This window comes from Epargyreus clarus, unplaced genomic scaffold (genome assembly GCF_041222505.1).
Source record: "Epargyreus clarus isolate Ecla_fem2 unplaced genomic scaffold, WU_Ecla_fem_2.2 ptg000008l, whole genome shotgun sequence".
NCBI lineage: Eukaryota > Metazoa > Arthropoda > Insecta > Lepidoptera > Hesperiidae > Epargyreus > Epargyreus clarus.
In genome coordinates this window covers 5641270-5661044 of record NW_027332216.1, presented here as the reverse complement: position 1 = coordinate 5661044, position 19775 = coordinate 5641270, and the positions used below count along the sequence as shown (strand labels likewise).

The 19775-nt window shown below is 35.9% G+C and overlaps 2 protein-coding genes across 2 annotated transcripts in view; both read left to right on the top strand.

Moving 5' to 3' along the window:
* Positions 1 to 247: 247 nt before the first annotated feature.
* The window catches only part of LOC140744248 (uncharacterized), a 47963-nt gene continuing 28435 nt past the window's right edge, over positions 248 to 19775 (top strand). Inside the window, exon 1 of the mRNA XM_073075782.1 lies at positions 248 to 499. The gene's annotated coding sequence lies outside the window, so the exon portion shown is untranslated. The remainder of the gene's footprint in view (positions 500 to 19775) is intronic.
* On the top strand, positions 6607 to 8568 carry LOC140744149 (uncharacterized). The gene is made up of 2 exons (XM_073075627.1): positions 6607 to 7594; positions 8558 to 8568. Exons 1-2 carry the CDS (start codon positions 6607 to 6609, stop codon positions 8566 to 8568), a joined length of 999 nt encoding a protein of 332 aa, XP_072931728.1.

Here is a 19775-nt window from a genome sequence, read left to right as displayed (position 1 = left end):
TTGACTCCAGAGTACCTGTCGTAATGGTGAGTCCCTTTGTGCGCAGATTTGTATTGAAATCTAAATGAGAGTACCCCACCGCGTACCATTAAGTTCCGTTTAATTATATCACGGAGCACTACGGTTTTGGGTGAACGAGCATTGAATGTAAAAACAGGGTGAAGACACGTGAATCTAGGAAGGCAGCTCGGCACGGGTGCGGCGGGGCACGGCACGCCCGGGCACACTGAGCAGTGCTCTCCCGGACCGCGGCCCGGCCGGACCGTTGTGCCGTGCTATCAACCCCGCGCCGCCCGCGATCTAACTTCTCCGGAACAAATACTAACGAACCGTTCAATCCCCAATCGACGATGTGAAGTGATTCTATTGTACTCGTATGTCTGACTTTTTGTGTGACAGTTGCGGCTACATTGCCGGATGAATATTCACAGCTCGTGTGCAGCTTGTTTTTAAACTTGCAATTTAGCAACCCTTTAAGGCTGGATGCTAAATGCTACAGGTAAATATATTTATTTTGTCATATTCTACATATAATGTTACGTTTTATAATCATAGTTAACAAAATAAGATTTAACTCAATTAGGATCAAATATATTAATTGAAATAGAGATGTAGACACGTAGAGTAGAGAGACGTTAATTGAAATTTCACGTGCGCTGGCATAATTGCCTTATATTAACGCAATAAAGTATAGAACTACTATTATTGCAAATGGATGCGATAAATTTATTTCCAGTGCTGAAAACCGGCATCTTTATAAACGTACCTTTTTATACAAAACCTAATGGAATGGTTCTTTAAAGTAACCTTCCCACGCTTCCGTTTTTGCTGCCACGTATCCATCTTTCACACCTAATGATACGAGCTTTAATAAAATATGGCACTTAATTTTTCATCCAAAGTTTATTACTTAGCCAGTATATTTTTAGAATTTAAGCAGGAAATGAGAATAATACCTACCTGGTAAATGCCCACTGTGGCCCATGAACATCTGTAACCAACCCCATATAAAACAGGTTCTACTTGAAACCGATTATAATAATAATTGTAGTGACTAAGTAATACTTCTGAGAAGTAATATATTCCATTTATATATGTCAGCCGGTATATAAATAAGCTCAAAATCAAAACAGGTACTTACTTACCTGTAACTACCTTAATATTAGGTATTTTTAGATTCTAATTCTATAATACTTTGCTAGATCCTATGTATACATAGATATCTGATAGATCAATCACAAAGCAATCATGCACAATAATAAGCTTGGAAGAGCAAAGGGTTAATATGCAACTAAAAATAAAAATAACCACCGGCTCTACGAAGTAAGCTCTCCTCGTGGATAATTTACTTACTAAGTAATGACATTAAGCTTTTCACTTTACGTGAGAGTTTATTTATTTATTTATTATTTATGCAAACACAATACAGATACGAAAAAAAAACAAACACATGTAAACAAATAGTATGTACAAAGGCACTGCTTATTTCTGTAAGAAATTTCTTCCAGCAGACCTGTGAGTAGATAGGTGGTGCAGAATGGTAGAATCAGTGTGTAATATAAACCTGAACTTAACCTGAAAATTAACTTCCTATGACAATTAAGTCATAATGTATTTTTTTATAATATTGACGTAATGGTAAATGGCTACTGCCTCACATGGACATGTGCAATGAACCCCAGATAGGATTAGATATTCCTACCTGAGGTCGGCCACAGATGCGCCGCTACCCCTGAGGACTAAGCTGGAACGCCTCGGAAAGTCTGTCTCCCTTACCACACCCTTCAAACCGAAACACAGCAGCGCCTAACACTGCTGTTATTAGATAGAAATAGGTGTGTATACAGAATCCTCAAGCAATATCGTTATTCCTGGTGTCGTATCCGAAAATAGCGTTATGACTTACAACACCCAAAACGATATAAATATTTAGGCGTTAACGAACCTCGTGGCATGTAAAAAATCTCATTATAATACTCCAAAATGACTTAATAACATATTTATTATTATCTTGCAAAACAACATACGTCATCCTTAAGCCTTTATATGGGAGGGGAGCTTTTCTGATACGAGAAATTTCACCCTTATATCACCCTTATTCACCATTATATCTGTTATACATTTAATACTGAAGCAGTAAATGAACATGCAGTACACACCTATGGATATCTTCAATCACTCACGAATAAGATTAGTTTCTTATCTGAGATGCGTGGCGGTGGTGCCTTCTGAGTTGAATCGGAAGGCATTCTACCACGTTCAATAATAATTATTATTTCACATTTTAATATAGGCACCTTATACATGTTTTTGATACTCTGTCAAGGTACTGCTGGCGACGTCATTTGAACATTTTAAACCTTGCACAAAGGTTCTAAGCCCTAAAGATGTAAGGCTTCGTGCATTTTAATTATCTTTCCGACAAAAGTACGGTACCTTCGAAGCAATTTTGAAGATTACCGTGAAAATGTAAAACGTTTCTGCAGAAATTTAATTTTAGAATAGCGAGAGGAATAAAAGGAATAATTATATGACGTCATCAACCTACTACTACCCCACTGCTGGACACGAGTCTCCACTTAAAGTAAGAAGGTTTTAAGGCATTTTCCATTGTACTGGACAAGTGATTTGATAGACTTATACTTTTAAAAATATTACATATGTTCATATGAACGCATATCAGAATGTTTAGTATGTAGAATCACATACGCTGCAAGAATATTGTATGCGGATAGTAATCCATACTAAAGTACTAGGCCAAGATGTTCTATTATGAGGTATTCTTTGGAGTTCGCTGTAAAATTCCAAAAAAAGAATATTCTTTTTTCGATCGCCAAACTTAAGTGGTTATTTAAAAATATTTAACCGTCGTTTCAATTCCCACTGCTGGGCACGGGTCAAGTCAGAAGCATTTAAGTATTATACATAGTACAACACGATAAACGCAAATGATAATTAATTTTTAATACGCTCAAACCTTTGGAAAATCCGAGATACGTGCCTGGGACTCGAACCTCGGTATATTTTAACCGAAAGTTTATATCACTGACTTAATAGTAAGTCGTGCAAATATAGTGTTTTATTACTTGATAGTATTTACCCGCGGCTTCGCTCATGATCAGAAGTCAATAGCAATAGTTGTTTTATCTATCCCCTGGGAACAATACTTTTTTCGGGATAAAAGTTACCCTATATCCTTTTCACATGACAACGTATGTACAAAATTTTATCACAATAGATTTAATGGCCATGGCGTAAAAACGTAGTAAACAAATAAATTTATATTTCTTGCTCGCATTTATAATATTATTAAGAGGATAAAGATTAAATTGTAGTCATGATTAAATACAAAGTAATACCTTTAATAAAAACATCCAACTCATTCCAAACGTCGGAGCGGGCGGCACCACCTCCTACATATAATAATAATGACATAGGATCCATTATAAAACAAGGTAGAAAGTATTGAATCACGTCTCCCATTGTTAGAGGTAATTACTGTCCGTATCGGTAATAAATCTTAATTAGGAATGGGATCCGCAATCGACCTGAAATAAGTTCTCGAAGTTCTGAGGATTACACTGAAAGCTTTATGGTCTAACGCATTTTTCTCTCCACGCCTCTTAGACCGAGACCTTCACACTTTCTACTACGTTCTGGTTTAAGGAACGTAGCGAAGCAGAACATATGAGTTTGTAAGGAGTTCAAACTTGCTTGATTTTTGGGAAGTAGTCAGCAAAGAGTACATAGCCCCAAAGCTTGTATAGATCTCAATTTATCTACAGTTAAACAACGGAAGTTGAATGGCTGACCGCTAGTGGCAAAAGTTCATGCGCGCTTCTATACTTTGGATGGCACGTTAAGGTTGTTAAGGTCGTTAAGCAGGCAGAGGCCATTTGGATAGTTTGAATAATTCCGACACAAGTTTGCCACTAGTCCCTAGCCCCTCCAGTAATACGCTCCAGGCATCCAACAGATATGAGAAAAGAGTGAGTATGGACTCAGCAGTGACACAAAAAAGGGCTACAACAGTGCATCTACAATAGAGTTCAGAAAGTACCTATAGAACTCATTTTGAGTTGTTTTCAGATAGTTATCTCATATCCATCTGATAGTGGATCCATTACACTACGCTAATTTACATACATAAACAAAAACTCTCAATCTGTTTGAGGTCAAAAAGCCAGTCCATTTGGAACGGAATTGAAATAAACATTTCCATACCAAATCATATTGAAAAGCTGGAGTGGGCGCGTTTTATTTTAATTATCTTCATGGATCCTTCTCATATTTCAATTTGGTTGTAGTAGAGAATTTAATAAATATTTTTGGATTTCTTTTCTATTATTATTGAAATTTATATTGAATATTTTTTTCTATAGTCCTAATTTAATTTCTGGCTACATTTCATGGTTTCAATTGAATGAATATTATGTATTTGATTTTTTTCATTATAATATCAGGCCCTATCCGTATTTCTAGCTTATGAAAGAGCATGTGTAAGTAAACTGATATTATAAAACAATAAATGTCTGCATAATCATTACTAATTAGTTATAAAGAATGAATAAGACACATGTATGTGATAAATTGCAAAATAATTATGAGTAATACCTACTCGTAATGTTGACGCTAACGAAAACCTGCTATAAACATATTATTTTATCTACATGTACTACGATGTATGTACCATACCATATTGATGCTTTTCAATAGTCGGTACTCAATAAAATAACAACTTTTGTTTTATTACTCCTGTGTATATTTATCGAACAAATTCCAGAGACCTAGACAGATATTTGCTTGAACAAACTTAGTTGGAAACGTAAAAGGAATAATTTTACAAACTATTTTCATTCAATATTATATTCTATATAAAAAATAAGATTAACATACACCGTGCATCTGCAAAACCCTCTTATTATGCAAATATAAGCTAACGCTAAAGTTTTATTTATTCAAATGAGCATTTTAAGTATAAGTACATACCTACATACACATAGATCATCGACCCGCTATTTTACCACTATTAACAACTAATCTAGTGTCTGACAAATTATGAAAATAATTCAGGTCATATTGCACCACACAAGCTACGTACTTTTCTTCTTTTGTTTTTCATTTCGGTTCTGTTTTCACTCGGTTTTCGGTTCCATTGCACTTGTATCATAATTATATTGTGCATAAAGCGACCATTATGCACACACAAACACGACACAATGTGTAGGCACTGGCACTGCACGAAGCCAATTTGTTCGAAGTGCATAATTAAAACCGAACGCAAGCGATCTAAGCTTTCCGACCAGTAACTACTATACGTTACCTACGTCAACGATATATGTTCGGTGCAAATTGGTTTCAATTTCAATATGCCAAGACTTCCTCAAAGGCTGTGGTTAAAAGTTAAATATGGTTAAAAGTAATGTATTCCAGTGTAATTTTGGTTTCCAATGTCAAAAATACTCACCTACACGCTCCTTAACTTTTGCGAAATTATTATTAGGTATGGTAGGAAGTCCGCTATAATAATCATGGTACATTAACTTCAGTAGGTCATGTAGATATGTAGAACGTTAGTTTTCCCCTAGTGTTATCGGACATCTAATATACCTCCTAAAGCTTAAATACAAAGCTTAAGTATAGTAGACGCCATTTATGTTTAGTAATCTCCCATAAAAGAAATAATAGAGATACTGGAATCTGGAGATACCCTAAGTACTTTTTACTTTCTAATATCTTTATAATTTTATACAATATTCAATTTGCTTCCCCAACCATACCCTTTTTGTATTATCTTTTCAATTGTTTTTGTTTTGATTTTAATAAAATATCCCTTAATTCTAACCAGTTATAAAAAGTAAGCGCCGAACATTGCAAAAGTTTTCACTTTTATTACTTTCCAACAATTGTTCTGGATTCTCATTTCACTTTATGGAGATTTTTTCATTATCCCGAACCGAATGTAAATATAATTTGATCGGCTGAACCCGTTGCGGTATTGACGCTGTAGTGGCCACTCAAAACGGCCCAATATTGGACGCGTTCGGAATTCATCCATGACCTATCACTTCCATCATAAATATACCTACAGAGCGTTATATGTGTGAGCTATACAGGGTGAATTTATCTTCCCAGAATTTGATCCTTATAAGCAACACTATCAGATAGTGGAATAATATAGAGGGTGTATTTCTTTTCAAAATGAACTCGTTCGATTCCCGGCTAAAGAAAAAGATATTTAAAAAAACTACTGATGCAGTTTTAGTTTTTATCCAAATCGGCCTCGTAACTCCTTTCAGCATATTTTGCTATACCTTATAGTTTCGGATTCGGCCCTGAAGGCCTACTTGAAAAAATCATCCCGTATATGTATATTCTTCTGTATGTGAGAGATTCAGCGTACAGTTTAAACTGCGCAATTTTCAAGCGAAAACTAATAATTTTGGGGGAAAAATAGTCTATGTCCCGTCCTGCAAACGTTCCGACATTTTAACATTATTTTATCAATCGGGTGTCGCATGCGCTCGGTGACGGACGCAAACGCAGCGCTTCCGAATATATTTATTTTGTATTCGCGATTTGCGCGGCGATCGCCGCTGCACGAAAATGGCTATGAGATCTGAACAACTCATAGCCAATGAGGTGTTGGCGTTTATACAGCACGCCATCGATACCATGGATGAAGTTAGCATCATCCAGATTTGTAAGACTAACTTCACACGTGAGGAGATCGTCAATGCCAAGATCCTCCTGTTTGAGTCGCTCGGGATGAGCGACCGGATGCCTTCCCGCAGGAAGGACGAAAAGGGAGAAAAAGGACTTCAGGACATCATCAATCTCCTGAAGGTGACTGATCCTGATGACCTGCCAGCTTTTGTGGCGAAGAACATCCACAAGCTGCCGCCCGTCACGTTCGACCATGTGGATGTAACCAGGCTGTTGAAGGACATCACAGCATTGAAGACAAGCCTGGCGGAAGTAGTGCTGAAGTTGGAAGCCTCACAGGATACCATCAGCGACCTACGGGCTGAAATAGCTGCAATACGAAATACGGCAGTAAGTAGGTCGCCAGAGGTGAATAACATCAACACGCGTCGTGGGGCATGTAACACCTCGTCAGCAAGTTTCGAGTCTGCGAAACTCGACACGACGCCGACCGCTGCGCCCGCATGTGGTGACACGTGCGTCCCCCGCCCCGCACCTCCCCCCGCCGAGGTGTCGCCGTGCGTCGTCATGTCCACGCCTCAACGTGACTACGCTGCAGCTGCCTCCCGCCAGCTACCCGGGAAGCGGAAGACAACGAGGCCAGAGAGGGAAAGCGGGAAACCCCGCATCGAGCCCCCTCGCAGTGCAGTGTCCAACCATGTGGCAGACAAGGATGGCTTTATTAAAGTCGAGCGTAAGAAGAGGAAGCCTCCTTGTCGTAACCAATGCGGCACAGCACCGACAGGACCGAACCATCTCCTGCGTGCTGCCGTTCCCGTGACGCACGTGTATGTCTCACGACTCCATCACAACACGAAGCCGTCTGACATAACGGAGTACTTGGCTGTTAAAACCAAGTACCGACTGGTGGTCGAGAAGTTGGAGGCGCGTAACGCAGTGAACTTTAGTTCATTTGTTGTACGCGTCCCAACCGAGCATATAGCGACCTTCCTAAAAGAAGACCTGTGGCCGAAGGGAGTTGTGTTCCGGAAGTACCGCGGAAGGAGAGCACCCCCGGAAGTCACCAGACCCGCGTCTCACGTCGCCGCAAATACGTGATTTAGTTATAAGTTTATATTAGTATGTATGTTAGTCTGTAAGGTATATATGATATGGACCTCTGTATTCAATTATACTTTTGTATCTTTGTTTATATTGTCTGAAATAAATGTTTATTATTATTATTATTATTATTATTTATTTCTGTTCGTGTACACTTCTATAAAAAAATGCCCGTTTATAGCGACAGACTTTCGACAAATAAAAAATACAAATAAATTAATGACTTATTACATTTTCATACTCATTCTCATTTAACTAATTTATCCCCATTTCTCATCATATAAGTATATTTTTTATTATCTTTCAACCTAAAGTAAATATAATTTGATCTGGATCCGATGTGTTGTTGACGTATTCACGCCAGCCACTCGAACACGTAATGGATGGACTCGAACCTCATTTAGTCTAGTAGTCTGATTCATTGGCTCCATCGAAAATATATTTATACCACGTTAAATAATACATAAACCTATGCGTGTTAATATCAGCAGTGTAAAACTGCTGTATTCTGATTTGAAGGGTGTTGTAAGAGATATACATTCGAGGCGTCTCAACTCAGTCCTAAGTGGTAGCAACTCATCTGCAGCCTACCTCTTAATAACAGACAGGTAATAATAATAATAACTTTATTGACGTACATTGTAAGTACATTTCAGAAGTTTAAAGCCTCTGGTTCCTGAATTAGTCGAAACTGTCTTTCAAAAACCACCGTCTACTCCCATTTACATAAACAGACATTGAAGCGAAATTAAATGTGTGTGTGCGTGCGTGTGTGTGTGCATGCGTGCAGGTAAGGCTTAATAACAGATGTCTATGTGTATCAATGGCGACTTACTATCAGATGGGTTACATGCTCGTTCGCGACTTCCATCCAAACAATAAATAAATAAAAAAAGCAAATAGTAATATTCCCACTTAATAACAATATATACTACTCTTCAGAGCTTCATTATGTCATTAAGTGGTAATGATATTGATTTCTGCTGTCTACGTTGTAGGCCAGGCTTCGATTTCCAAAATTAGGTTAGATGGATTTCCGATATCAGAACTGTGATAACACTTAATCTTGTTGAATCATTAGAAATCAATTTCTACTTGCTCTAACGAAGAATGATTTTTAGCGAAAGCTACATTCTTAAAAGTGGTGTACATTATTCTAAAAGGTTTAATATCATCGCACTTGGGCATCGCGAGAGGCTTAACTCTTCTTATTCTGAAAACCAAGTACTTGTGGCATTTTAATGGAAGAATGCTAATTCTTGTTTGACTAATTATGTATTCAACTATTTTTTAATGATAGTATAATAAGCTTTGTTATAAAATACATTACTGTATCTCCAATGAAAAACTTTTAAAAATAATTATTTTTAAAAGTAATAAATAATAATAATATATTTTAAGAAAAATATATATAGTTACGTTTAGAATATTGTTTATGTATACAAGTTTTACACAAGAAAAAAATAATTATTATTTTAAAAGTCCAAGATGTACGATGAAAGATACACAAAATATTTTACTTTGAAATGAATATAAATCAAAGAAGGAAAAACCACTCGTAAATAGCGTCAGCATAGACGACAAAGTGCGTGAATTCAATCACCAGATTCTCAAACTCTATGACAGCCATGCACCTCTTAAACGCGTTAAAGTTAGGCATGCTCCAGCTCCGTGGCTTACCTCGGATATCAAAGAGTGTATGGCCCTTAGAGATAAGGCCAAAAAGAAGTTTAAACGTTGTCCTTCCGAGCAGAATCTGGCCACGTTTAAGCGCTTACGGAATCGCTGTAGTCGTCTGTGTAGGGATGCAAAGAGACGCTATTTCCATGACTCTCTTGTCAACCGTAGCTCCGCTGAGGTGTGGAAGTTTCTTAAATCTGTAGGAATTTGCAAGCCTGCATCTATTGTTAATAGTGGCTTGGATCTAAACCAATTAAATAAATATTTCTCTCTCTTGCCTTGTTGTTTGGATCCCGTCACTAAAAATAAAACATTATTTACACTTACAAATATCCCCAAACCATCTTGTTCACCATTTAGCCTCACGGTAGCTACGGAAGAAGACGTTAAAAAATCAATTAAATCTATAACTTCGATCGCGGTTGGAAATGACAATTTGTGCTCAAAGATGATCTTATTAATCCTTGATAATATCCTTCCTATAATGTCCCATATATTTAATTTTTCTTTATCCTCCTGTACCTTTCCCGTTATCTGGAAGCAGGCGAACATTACCCCTTTGCCGAAAAACACGAACCCCGTTTCTTTTTCGGATTTCCGTCCTATCTCTATCCTGCCATTTCTTTCAAAAGTACTTGAGCACATTGTCCGCAAGCAACTTTCCACTTTCCTAATTAATAATTCTCTTCTTAGCCCCTACCAGTCTGGTTTCCGGCCCGGTCATAGCACCGTAACTGCGCTGCTGAATGTCACTGATGATGTTCGGTGGGCGATTGAGAACAAATCTCTTACCGTACTGGTTCTGTTGGACTTCAGCAGTGCTTTTACTTCCGTAGACTTCGACATCCTTTCTGGAGTTCTCAGTTCCATTAATGTCTCATCTTCTGCCGTTACATGGCTTAATTCTTATCTTCGAGGACGATCACAGCGAGTCCGCCAAGGGGAGTATTTCTCGGACTGGTGTGAGCTCACTGCTGGTGTTCCTCAGGGTGGCGTTCTCTCTCCATTACTTTTCTCTATTTTCATAAACTCCATTACAAAAATTATTTCCTCAAATTTCCATCTTTACGCAGATGATTTACAGCTATACCGTCACTTCACTGTACCTAACGCCGTTAGTGAAATTAACATATTAAATAATGATCTCTCTCGGATAAGTGAATGGGCTAAAGCTTTTGGTATTTTGGTGAATCCCAAAAAATCACAAGCAATTATTGTTGGTAGTAGGTACCATCGAAACTTACTGAATTTTAGTACTTTACCCACAATAATTATTGATGGCGTTCCAATCCCATTATCCAACACAGTAAAAAACCTTGGTGTTGTTTTGGATGCCAATTTATCTTGGGATTCACACGTGCGAGAAGTAAGTCGCAAGGTCCACTTTTCTCTACACTCGCTTAAATGTCTTCAAGGTTTCTTGCCCTTTAAAACAAAAATTTCTCTAACTCAAACTCTTATTCAGCCGATTTTAGATTACGCGGACGCTTGCTATTTGGATGCCACAGAGGAGCTATTAAATAAACTTGAGCGCTTGCAAAATCTCTGCATTAGATTCATCTTTGGTTTAAGAAAGTTCGATCGCGTTTCCCATTTTCGCAAGGATCTCAAGTGGCTCCCAATCCGTTTTCGTAGGAATACTCGTATCCTCTGTCTCCTTTATAATATCCTGAAAAGTCCATCCTCTCCCTCCTATCTGAAACACCGTTTTTCATATACACGGCCTTCTCTGGCACCTTGTAGATCTCATCTGAAATCCCTTCTTAATTATCCTTCTCACAAAACTTCTTTCTACTCCCGCTCCTTTTCCGTTCATGCAGTTAGACTATGGAACTCACTACCGCCCCATATTCGTCTTTCCAACAGTATTTCTTTGTTCAAAAGAAGAGTAAAAGAGCACTACTTATCACTGTCATAATTAAGTATATATTTGTATGTATATATTGTCATATGTATATATTATTGTATATATTATGTGTATATAATTGTATATATGTATATGTATATGATATCTATCCTACTTATCTATTTTGTGCACACTTTATTTGCCTTACATACAATTTTTCTGACCATAGGGGCTGCTGGAAGAAATTCCAGGTTGGAATAAGTAGTCCTTTGTACTACATTTCTTTTTAATACTCTATTTCTTTGTTATGTTCTGTGTACACAAATTTGTAAATAAATAAAATAAAGGAAATGCTCAATTGAATTCAAAGCATCTCAATAAAGAACCTTAATGAGACTGGAGAGCCGACTTCCTATTATTTAAAAATAAATAAAAATGAATGAAGAATTTCAAAACATGTGATTTTCCATCCTATTATCCAAGATCACAAGAAAGCTGATATTTTTTTAATTCATCTCCCTTTAATTAGGAAAATCTGAACCGCCTTTGACTAAATTCCCACATTAGAACTTTACTAAAGTTATACAAAAAAGTAATACAGTGATAGCTTAGTGGTTAAGAAACTCTGCCTATCGATTGAGGGGTCCGAGGTTCCTTGGCACACACCTCTGATTTTTCAAAGTTATGTGCGTATTAGAAATTAATTATCACTTGCTAGACGGTGAAGAAAAACATCGTGAGGAAACCTGCATACGTGAGAGATTTATAAAAAAAAACTCAAAGGTATGTAAAATCTACCAATACGCACTTGGCCAGCGCGGTGGACTATGGCCTAATCCTTTTCATTATGAGAGGAGACCCGTGCCCAGCAGTGGGACAGTAATGGGTTGATGATGATGATAATACAAAAAATGCCGAAAAATATAAGTGTTTTTATAATCTGAAAAGAGAGCGGAGCTGCACGTGGCTAGTCACTTAACTCTGTTAAATATTCTTAACCTTGTTAAATATTCTCATTCATTTCCTCGCTTTCATTTCCAATTAGTTATTTCTCAATAGTTCCCGACTAATTAGCTGCTTGCCTTTCATGTTTACAACAAAACACGACGTGTACAGAATTTCTTCAGCAAAAGGTATTATTTTCATATTTTATTACAAACTTCGCCGCGATCCTCTTGGGGTACTCTATATCCCAACCGGAACACAAAAGGTTTTTTGTTTATTTTGCATGAATCCTGGATATTTTTCAAGTCTATCGTAGTCAATGAGACCTTACTTGATTTCGTTTATCTTTTCGTGTTTTCCCGTCCAAATTCAATCAATTGTTTTACCACCATCGACCACAGATGCGATGCTATCTAAGTTGGAATCCCTCATTTCTAACACAGCAGTGTTTATCCCTATTGGTGTAAAAAGCAAGTGTGGAGTATCAAAAATAGGCGTAAAAGTGGCACATCTGAAGTCTAACGATGAAGTTTCCTAACACCTGTTTGATGTGAGTAGAGCTGTCTGCGTGTTTATCCTTCCAAAACCTTTAAATCACTTCCAAGTAAAAATGTTTTCTTTTGTATGTTTTAACGAATAAGTCCTCGTAACAAATTGTAAAAACCAAAAAAGTGAAATGTGAAAGGAGGATAATATGATGTATGATAATGTTTATAAATTTGCATGAACTTACATAATAACGTACGTAACACATACATAGTTATGACAATGAACTCATCTTCCACTTCATACCTCGGCAGATATTCATAACTATGTAGGTTTTGATTGGCTTCACAAAGGAAAACTGAAAATGATGTTCATGGATATACAGGCAACGTATTGTGAGCAATATGAATAAGCTCTTATAATGGCTATAGCATTTCGAATATGTACTGAACTATAACAATTCGTATGTGTACTTATTAATCGCAAACAAAGGTTTAAAATACACAATAGGTACACCATAACTACGTATTAATTAATTAATACGGATTCAAATAAATATAAATGATAGATATTTGCGTGGCATATTTACTTTTCCACATTAATATTCTCAAATATTTCTAAATCCAACAAATTATTGTATTCCGTTCAAATATCATTGAGTTTCATTTTGAAATACGTGGAAACATATTTTGAATTGTGGTCAGATTAATATTATTTACCGCGAAAAGTAGCACCCGTTAATAATAACCAGTGAATTTAAATGTTGCCGACCAAACATCAAAATTTGACAACTTCGTAGGCAGAAATTGTCAAATATCAATATTTGACAGGCAAAACATTGGATAGATTTATTAGTAATAACAAGCACGATAACAATGATCCATACAATTGGAAATATTGCCAATATAAGTTCACGAAAGTGTATCATTCATTTGCTAACATTTCGGAAAACGCGGTTTGAAACGGAATTGAAGAGGCAATAGATTTTGAACTGAGGATATCGAAATAGATCTTGGGATATTCAACAGCCATTCTGATCACTGCATAGTTGTGTAATTTAAGTTTGTGATCATCACGTATCACGAATCACATCACGAATTGTAAATCATAACGTTTCGTGTACTGACGCACCACGGGACTCGGGCATAAAATCTTGAAAGGTTCTAGGTGGTGTGGCGTTTTTTTATAACATTGCAGTAACAAACGAGCCGTATGGTATATTGTAATGTAATTTCAGAAATGTTTTTTGAAGATGGTACAACAAAAATGTATACGAAATACAACACATCTGGGTCACTAACTTTTACATAATTTCTGATTTATAAAATTCTTTATTAAAGTGTATGATTCGTTTAACGTAAACCTTTAACATACTTTTATATTATACAACGCGTTACATTATTTCAGAACACAAAGAGAATATCATCATCATCATCATTAACCTACTGCTGGGCACTGGTGTCCTCTCAGAATGAGAAGGATTAGGCCATAGTCCACCGCGCTGGTCAAGTGCGTATTGGTAGACTTTACATACCTTTGAGATTTGTTTTTTTTTATAAATCTCTCAGGTGTGCAGGTTTCCTCAAGATGTTTTCCTTCGCCATTTTAAGCGAGTGATAATTAATTTCTAATACGCACATAACTTTGCAAAATCAGAGATTTTGCCTGGGATTTGACCACGGACCCCTCGATCGAGAGGCCGAGTTTCTTAACCATTAGGCTATCACTGCAAAGAGAATATGTGACACCTAAATAAAGAATACTATCTACATTTGTGTACACTCTTTATTCAACAAAAGGCTTCTGCTCCTAAAGCACATTCGTGTTTGTAGAACATCTGGTCCAGAATCTTCACACAGGAACGTAAAGAATTTAAATTTCTTATTAATTGGACTATTTCTTTAGCAGTGTATCACCCTACCCATCTTCCACATACCTTTAACAGATTTATAGTCTACATCGCGTTAGATGATGTGTCATGGGTGTCTTCGGTACTACAATAAAATACCCGGCCACATTCTCAACACACAATCTCACAGAAAAAAAGTTCAAACATGTCGTTAAACAAACGCAATGTAAAAAAGCGTACTATAAACTAAGTGATTATTTGACTGATAAAACGGTGTGGTCTGAAGTAGTTCCAGCTCCTCATGTACCATTAGCTTAAGTTTGTCAGTGTAAAAAACATTTTTTTTAAGACGTGTGTTATGGAGTTTCTTTCGCCGCTTCTTCTCCATAGCGAAACACCTTGTGAAGTGGTGGTAGTTGTATTGACATTCAAAAAGTGCTCTGTAAATAACCTATTTTGAATTTAAAAAAATGATTTGATTTTTGATTTGATTTGATGATTTCGGAACACATACAGAATATTAAATGTGACAGTCAAACTTTATACTTTTGTACGCTTTTTTGGGTGTCTATATTATTATACACTCTTCGTTTTCTCATTATATCATAACAAAAAGCTTAAGCTCCTGCAGCAAATACACGTACGACATCTGTTTCAGAATTTTGATAAGTAAGTTACTTTTTCTCTTATACCTAAAGAACAAAAACCGAAGAATATTCCACAAGATCGCCGAAAAAATTTCAAGCTCGAATACCGCCAATGATGAGATTCTGAGTTACCAATATTAAAGTCGGTCTCAGAATATTAAACATCGGTCGTGATCCTTAATCGTGAAAATAATTTTACGCACAGACCGGATTGAATAAAACCTTATATTTTTTGATATAGAAGAAGCAAAAAAGCATACCCGCCTGACGTCGCCATGGACGTCTATAAAAGATAAAAAGATTAAAGTGCTACCCGAAGACGGCCACAGCGTGGTTTCCTTTAAGGATTAGTTGAAACGCCTCGTATCTGAATCCCCCTTATCACAACTTTTACATCAGTATAGAGCAGCGCTTAACACTCATGCTATTAAGCCAAAAGAGATGTGGCGGTGGTGCCTCCAGTTATTTCAGTGTCGAACCATGAAAGGTTATAGGTACTAATTTCATGTGTACATGGCTCATGTGTGTTGATTTATTGGCTTTTAATAGGAACAATATGAAAGCTATGCCACGTAACATTTATTATTGCCTTTACAAGGAAGAGGAAGGATGTACTAATGTACATACATATAAAATTAAAGTCGAATTTCTTAAAACAAATCTCTTCGAATTAGTGTGAGTCTTAAAAACAACAACCACATTTTTAAATTTAAAATTAAAATGGTTTTTACAAAAAAATATTCGCCAACGAATATTCGTAATTAATAAAAGCAAAGAACAGTCTTCAACAATCATTTATTCAACAAAATGGTTTTTCTCTCTTAACCTAATATAATTTCATCCTTTCTAAACTTAATTTTAACTTCCACAAAGAATAATTTGCTTTACTTTCTTTAATAACCAGACCACAAAATAATATCAACGTTCCTCAACAAGAATGGAGGTTGCCTTAAATATGACAATATTTTTACACGATATTGCCTGTTACCGCAACAGATTAAGTTCTCGCGTAATGGAAAAATGTAATATTTTACGCATGACGAATTACATGAAAGAAGACAACGTATTTTTCAAATTTTACTTTGAAATAATGTTTATGATACGTAAATAGGGAAGTATTTGCTGAATTAAAATAATGTGAGATTAAATTGGCCTTACTAATTGCGAGAGTAATAAAAACCAGGCCATAAAATAATATCATAGTTCCCCAACGAGAGTGGAGATGCCTTAAATATGGCAATATTTTTGCACGATATTGCCCGTTTTCGCAAAAGATTAAGTTCTAGCATAATGGAAAAATGTAATATTCTACGCATGACGGATTACATGGAAGTAGTAATTCGCTTTTTAAATTGTGTTTTGTGATAGTGTCTATGATACTTGAAAATAAGAGTGAAGGGTTTGCTTCTGATTTCGAAACAATATTGTTCTTGATGTATTATTTCATTAAGATTTTAGACAATAAAAAAACTAAAATTTGTTAATTATTTAACACTAATTTTTACACTACTTAAGTCGTAAAATTAAATAAAAGTTGATTTGACTGTGAGACATCGGCTATAGCTGTATTCGCCACTGTATCTACGCTGAAAGATTTCACAGGATGTTTTTACGTAATCCTTAGATTTAGCAAGGGATCTACATATGTATATCCAACTTCGTGAAAGACGTGGAAAATCTGGGACTATGTTCACTTGTGTAATCCCACAGAAACAATTGAACTAAAGAATTAAATTATTCCGTGATCTATTTACTTAGGGTTCGGAAGAAAGGACGGTTTATTTAAACAGAGCCCTTCAATATTAACACCGGCTGTCCTTAGTTTCTGAAACTTTAGCGGTTGTTGTTCTTGACGCGCCAGGTCAAATGTTTCAATTTGCTGTCGTGGATCAATATCATTTGACCTAGTCATGTTTCTAATTGGACTCCTCGGTATTAGAGCGTATTAATTGAGCCTAACGCAGTAATTCCAATCAATAGGTACCCTAATTTTATTACGTACTTTTATTAGAGATAAAGAACCAGTCAAGTGCGAGTCGATCTCTTACGAGGTTTCCGTACTAGTTTGAAGTATGTAACACTATATATTTTTAAAATAATACTTGTAGTGCTTGTTACAAAAGCAGAATATAATTATTATGCATTCTTAAAATTTCATATAACCATAATATAGGAAAACCGCAAAATGGCGAAAAATACCTGGTTCTTATTGGGACCTCGCTTTATTTCAACTTTTATTATTACGTTTAACAGATAGAGGTAGAGCATATGACAGTCGGACATCTAAAGCTTAGTTAATACAGGATCCTGTGTTAATCCACTGGGCAAGGGGTTCTAAAAATTACAAATCAACATTCACTCATACTTTACGTGTAATCAATAATACGTAAATTCGCTTAGCCCGGTATAATTACAAATTATATTATAGGTACTTCGCAATATTCCAATTTACGGAATGAGGGGAGATTAATTTCCACGAAACAAAACTGAAACGCCAGCCGACTATTTCACTTTAAATTTCAACAAGCGATTCAATAAAGTGATGAATAAAAAAAAAATACGTATGGCACTCGGAGACTGCCGCGGTAAAGCTATTGCATAGCATTTTTTATGCTATGAAAACGCTCAGAAGGAATTCCAGAAATACAATATATTCTTCCATAATCATCAACATTTACATTAATACATCTTTATCCTATATCTATTTTATCATATCTCCATTATATAAGACATTGCAAATATCAGCTGACATTTCATAACTCCAAGCAAGACTGAACATTCTAAAATATAAAATAGAAAAGTATTTAATAAGTGACATAAAGTATTAACAACCAGCACTATAAATGGATCAATGCGATGTGCCTGTGACATTTGGCCGAATGTTACAGGTACATCGCATATTTCATTAATAAATGCACTTTGTTTATTCATATTTAAAACACTTTGTACACAAATTATTTGTACCATAAATCATAATGGCGTTTTGATTTTGTGCTGTCAAGTCTGTCAGTTGTAATTGTACGTTTAAAAATAACTAACACTCTTTTACGTTATTTTATCAATCCAGAATTCAACATAGCTTATGTTGATAAAACATATTATTTGGATAATATGGTAATATAATTTTGAATTTTATAATGGGAATATAAAATATACTTCACGCAATTTTAAGATTTCTGCACGGATTATAAAAAAATGTGTATTACTGCCATCTGTGTTCAAGTTGACGAATTAAGGTTATCAAATAAAATAATAAGGAATGTAAAATAATACTTTATTCAATTATATCCATATTTTTCTATTGACAGTCAACAACTCGGTTGCCTGGAGACTTGATATCCAACAGTCCTCCACCGCTATTATCACTTACACCACCAGGGGCGCCGGCAGCATTTGGTCAAGGTGACGGCGCACCAGTATGCCATTTTCAGTTCTGACTTCATAATGGAGTCTACCTAATCTTCGGATGACGACTCCGAACTCCCATTTAACTCTTGGGTTGGTGTAACTGCGGACTTGTACCTTATCACCTTGTCCGAACTCCTGTGTTGGCGGTGCATTGTAATGTAATCTGGATAGTGGAGCGGATTTCTTAAATAAGGCATGCATATAGGTTCTTACCTCTCTGCCGAACATTAACTGATAAGGTGATAACTCTTTTGTATTAGGTGTACGTCTCAAGCGTGCCTTGACAGTTAACAGTTTATCAAATAAACTTCCGCTCTTGCTGATATAAAAGAACATTCAGGAATTAGCCGATTATTTTCTTTTTGTACATTCAAAAATTTAAATTTTAGCTTTGTATATATTTCTTCAAATTCGTACCTGTATTTTATTTCCTCTTCTAAATTTTCTTCTTCTGTAAGCCATTCAATTTTTTCTTGAATCGCGTAGAATTTGTTCAAATTTTCTTGTAAAGAATTCAGTCGTATATTTATTTCTTCAATGTCAATTTTTTCTATTCCAGAAATGTAATTTTCGGTTCGTTTCATTAACCCACGTAATGTGGCTCGTATTTCCTTATTGTTTTTTAGTTCATTCGACATCTCGTCGCCAATATCAAATAAAATAATAAGGAATGTAAAATAATACTTTATTCAATTATATCCATATTTTTCTATTGACAGTCAACAACTCGGTTGCCTGGAGACTTGATAGTTGGATATCAAGTCTCCAGGCAACCGAGTTGTTGAAAGGTGTTACTTATTTTCGTTACGGAATTTCTCGATTCGGTCGCCGCGCTCAAAGCCCGCGATAAAAGCTATGCAATAGCTTAAAAAATGTTTCGTTCGTCAGTGCAAACATCTCTTTACCACGTTCATTTTGAAAAGCCTCCGTTTATAAAAGGCCAGTATGAAAGGGAAGCTGCTTAAATTTTTATGCTCCGTATTTAGTTTTAGTTACAGTACTCAGATTATACTATCATCTAAATGTAATTAAAATATAATTGTTTTACACTATATCAGAGAGACCAGGGAGTACATAGGTAGTACATACTTATAGAAGACTTTACAAACATATGTTTAACCCATTGACTATCGCATGAGAAAAAATT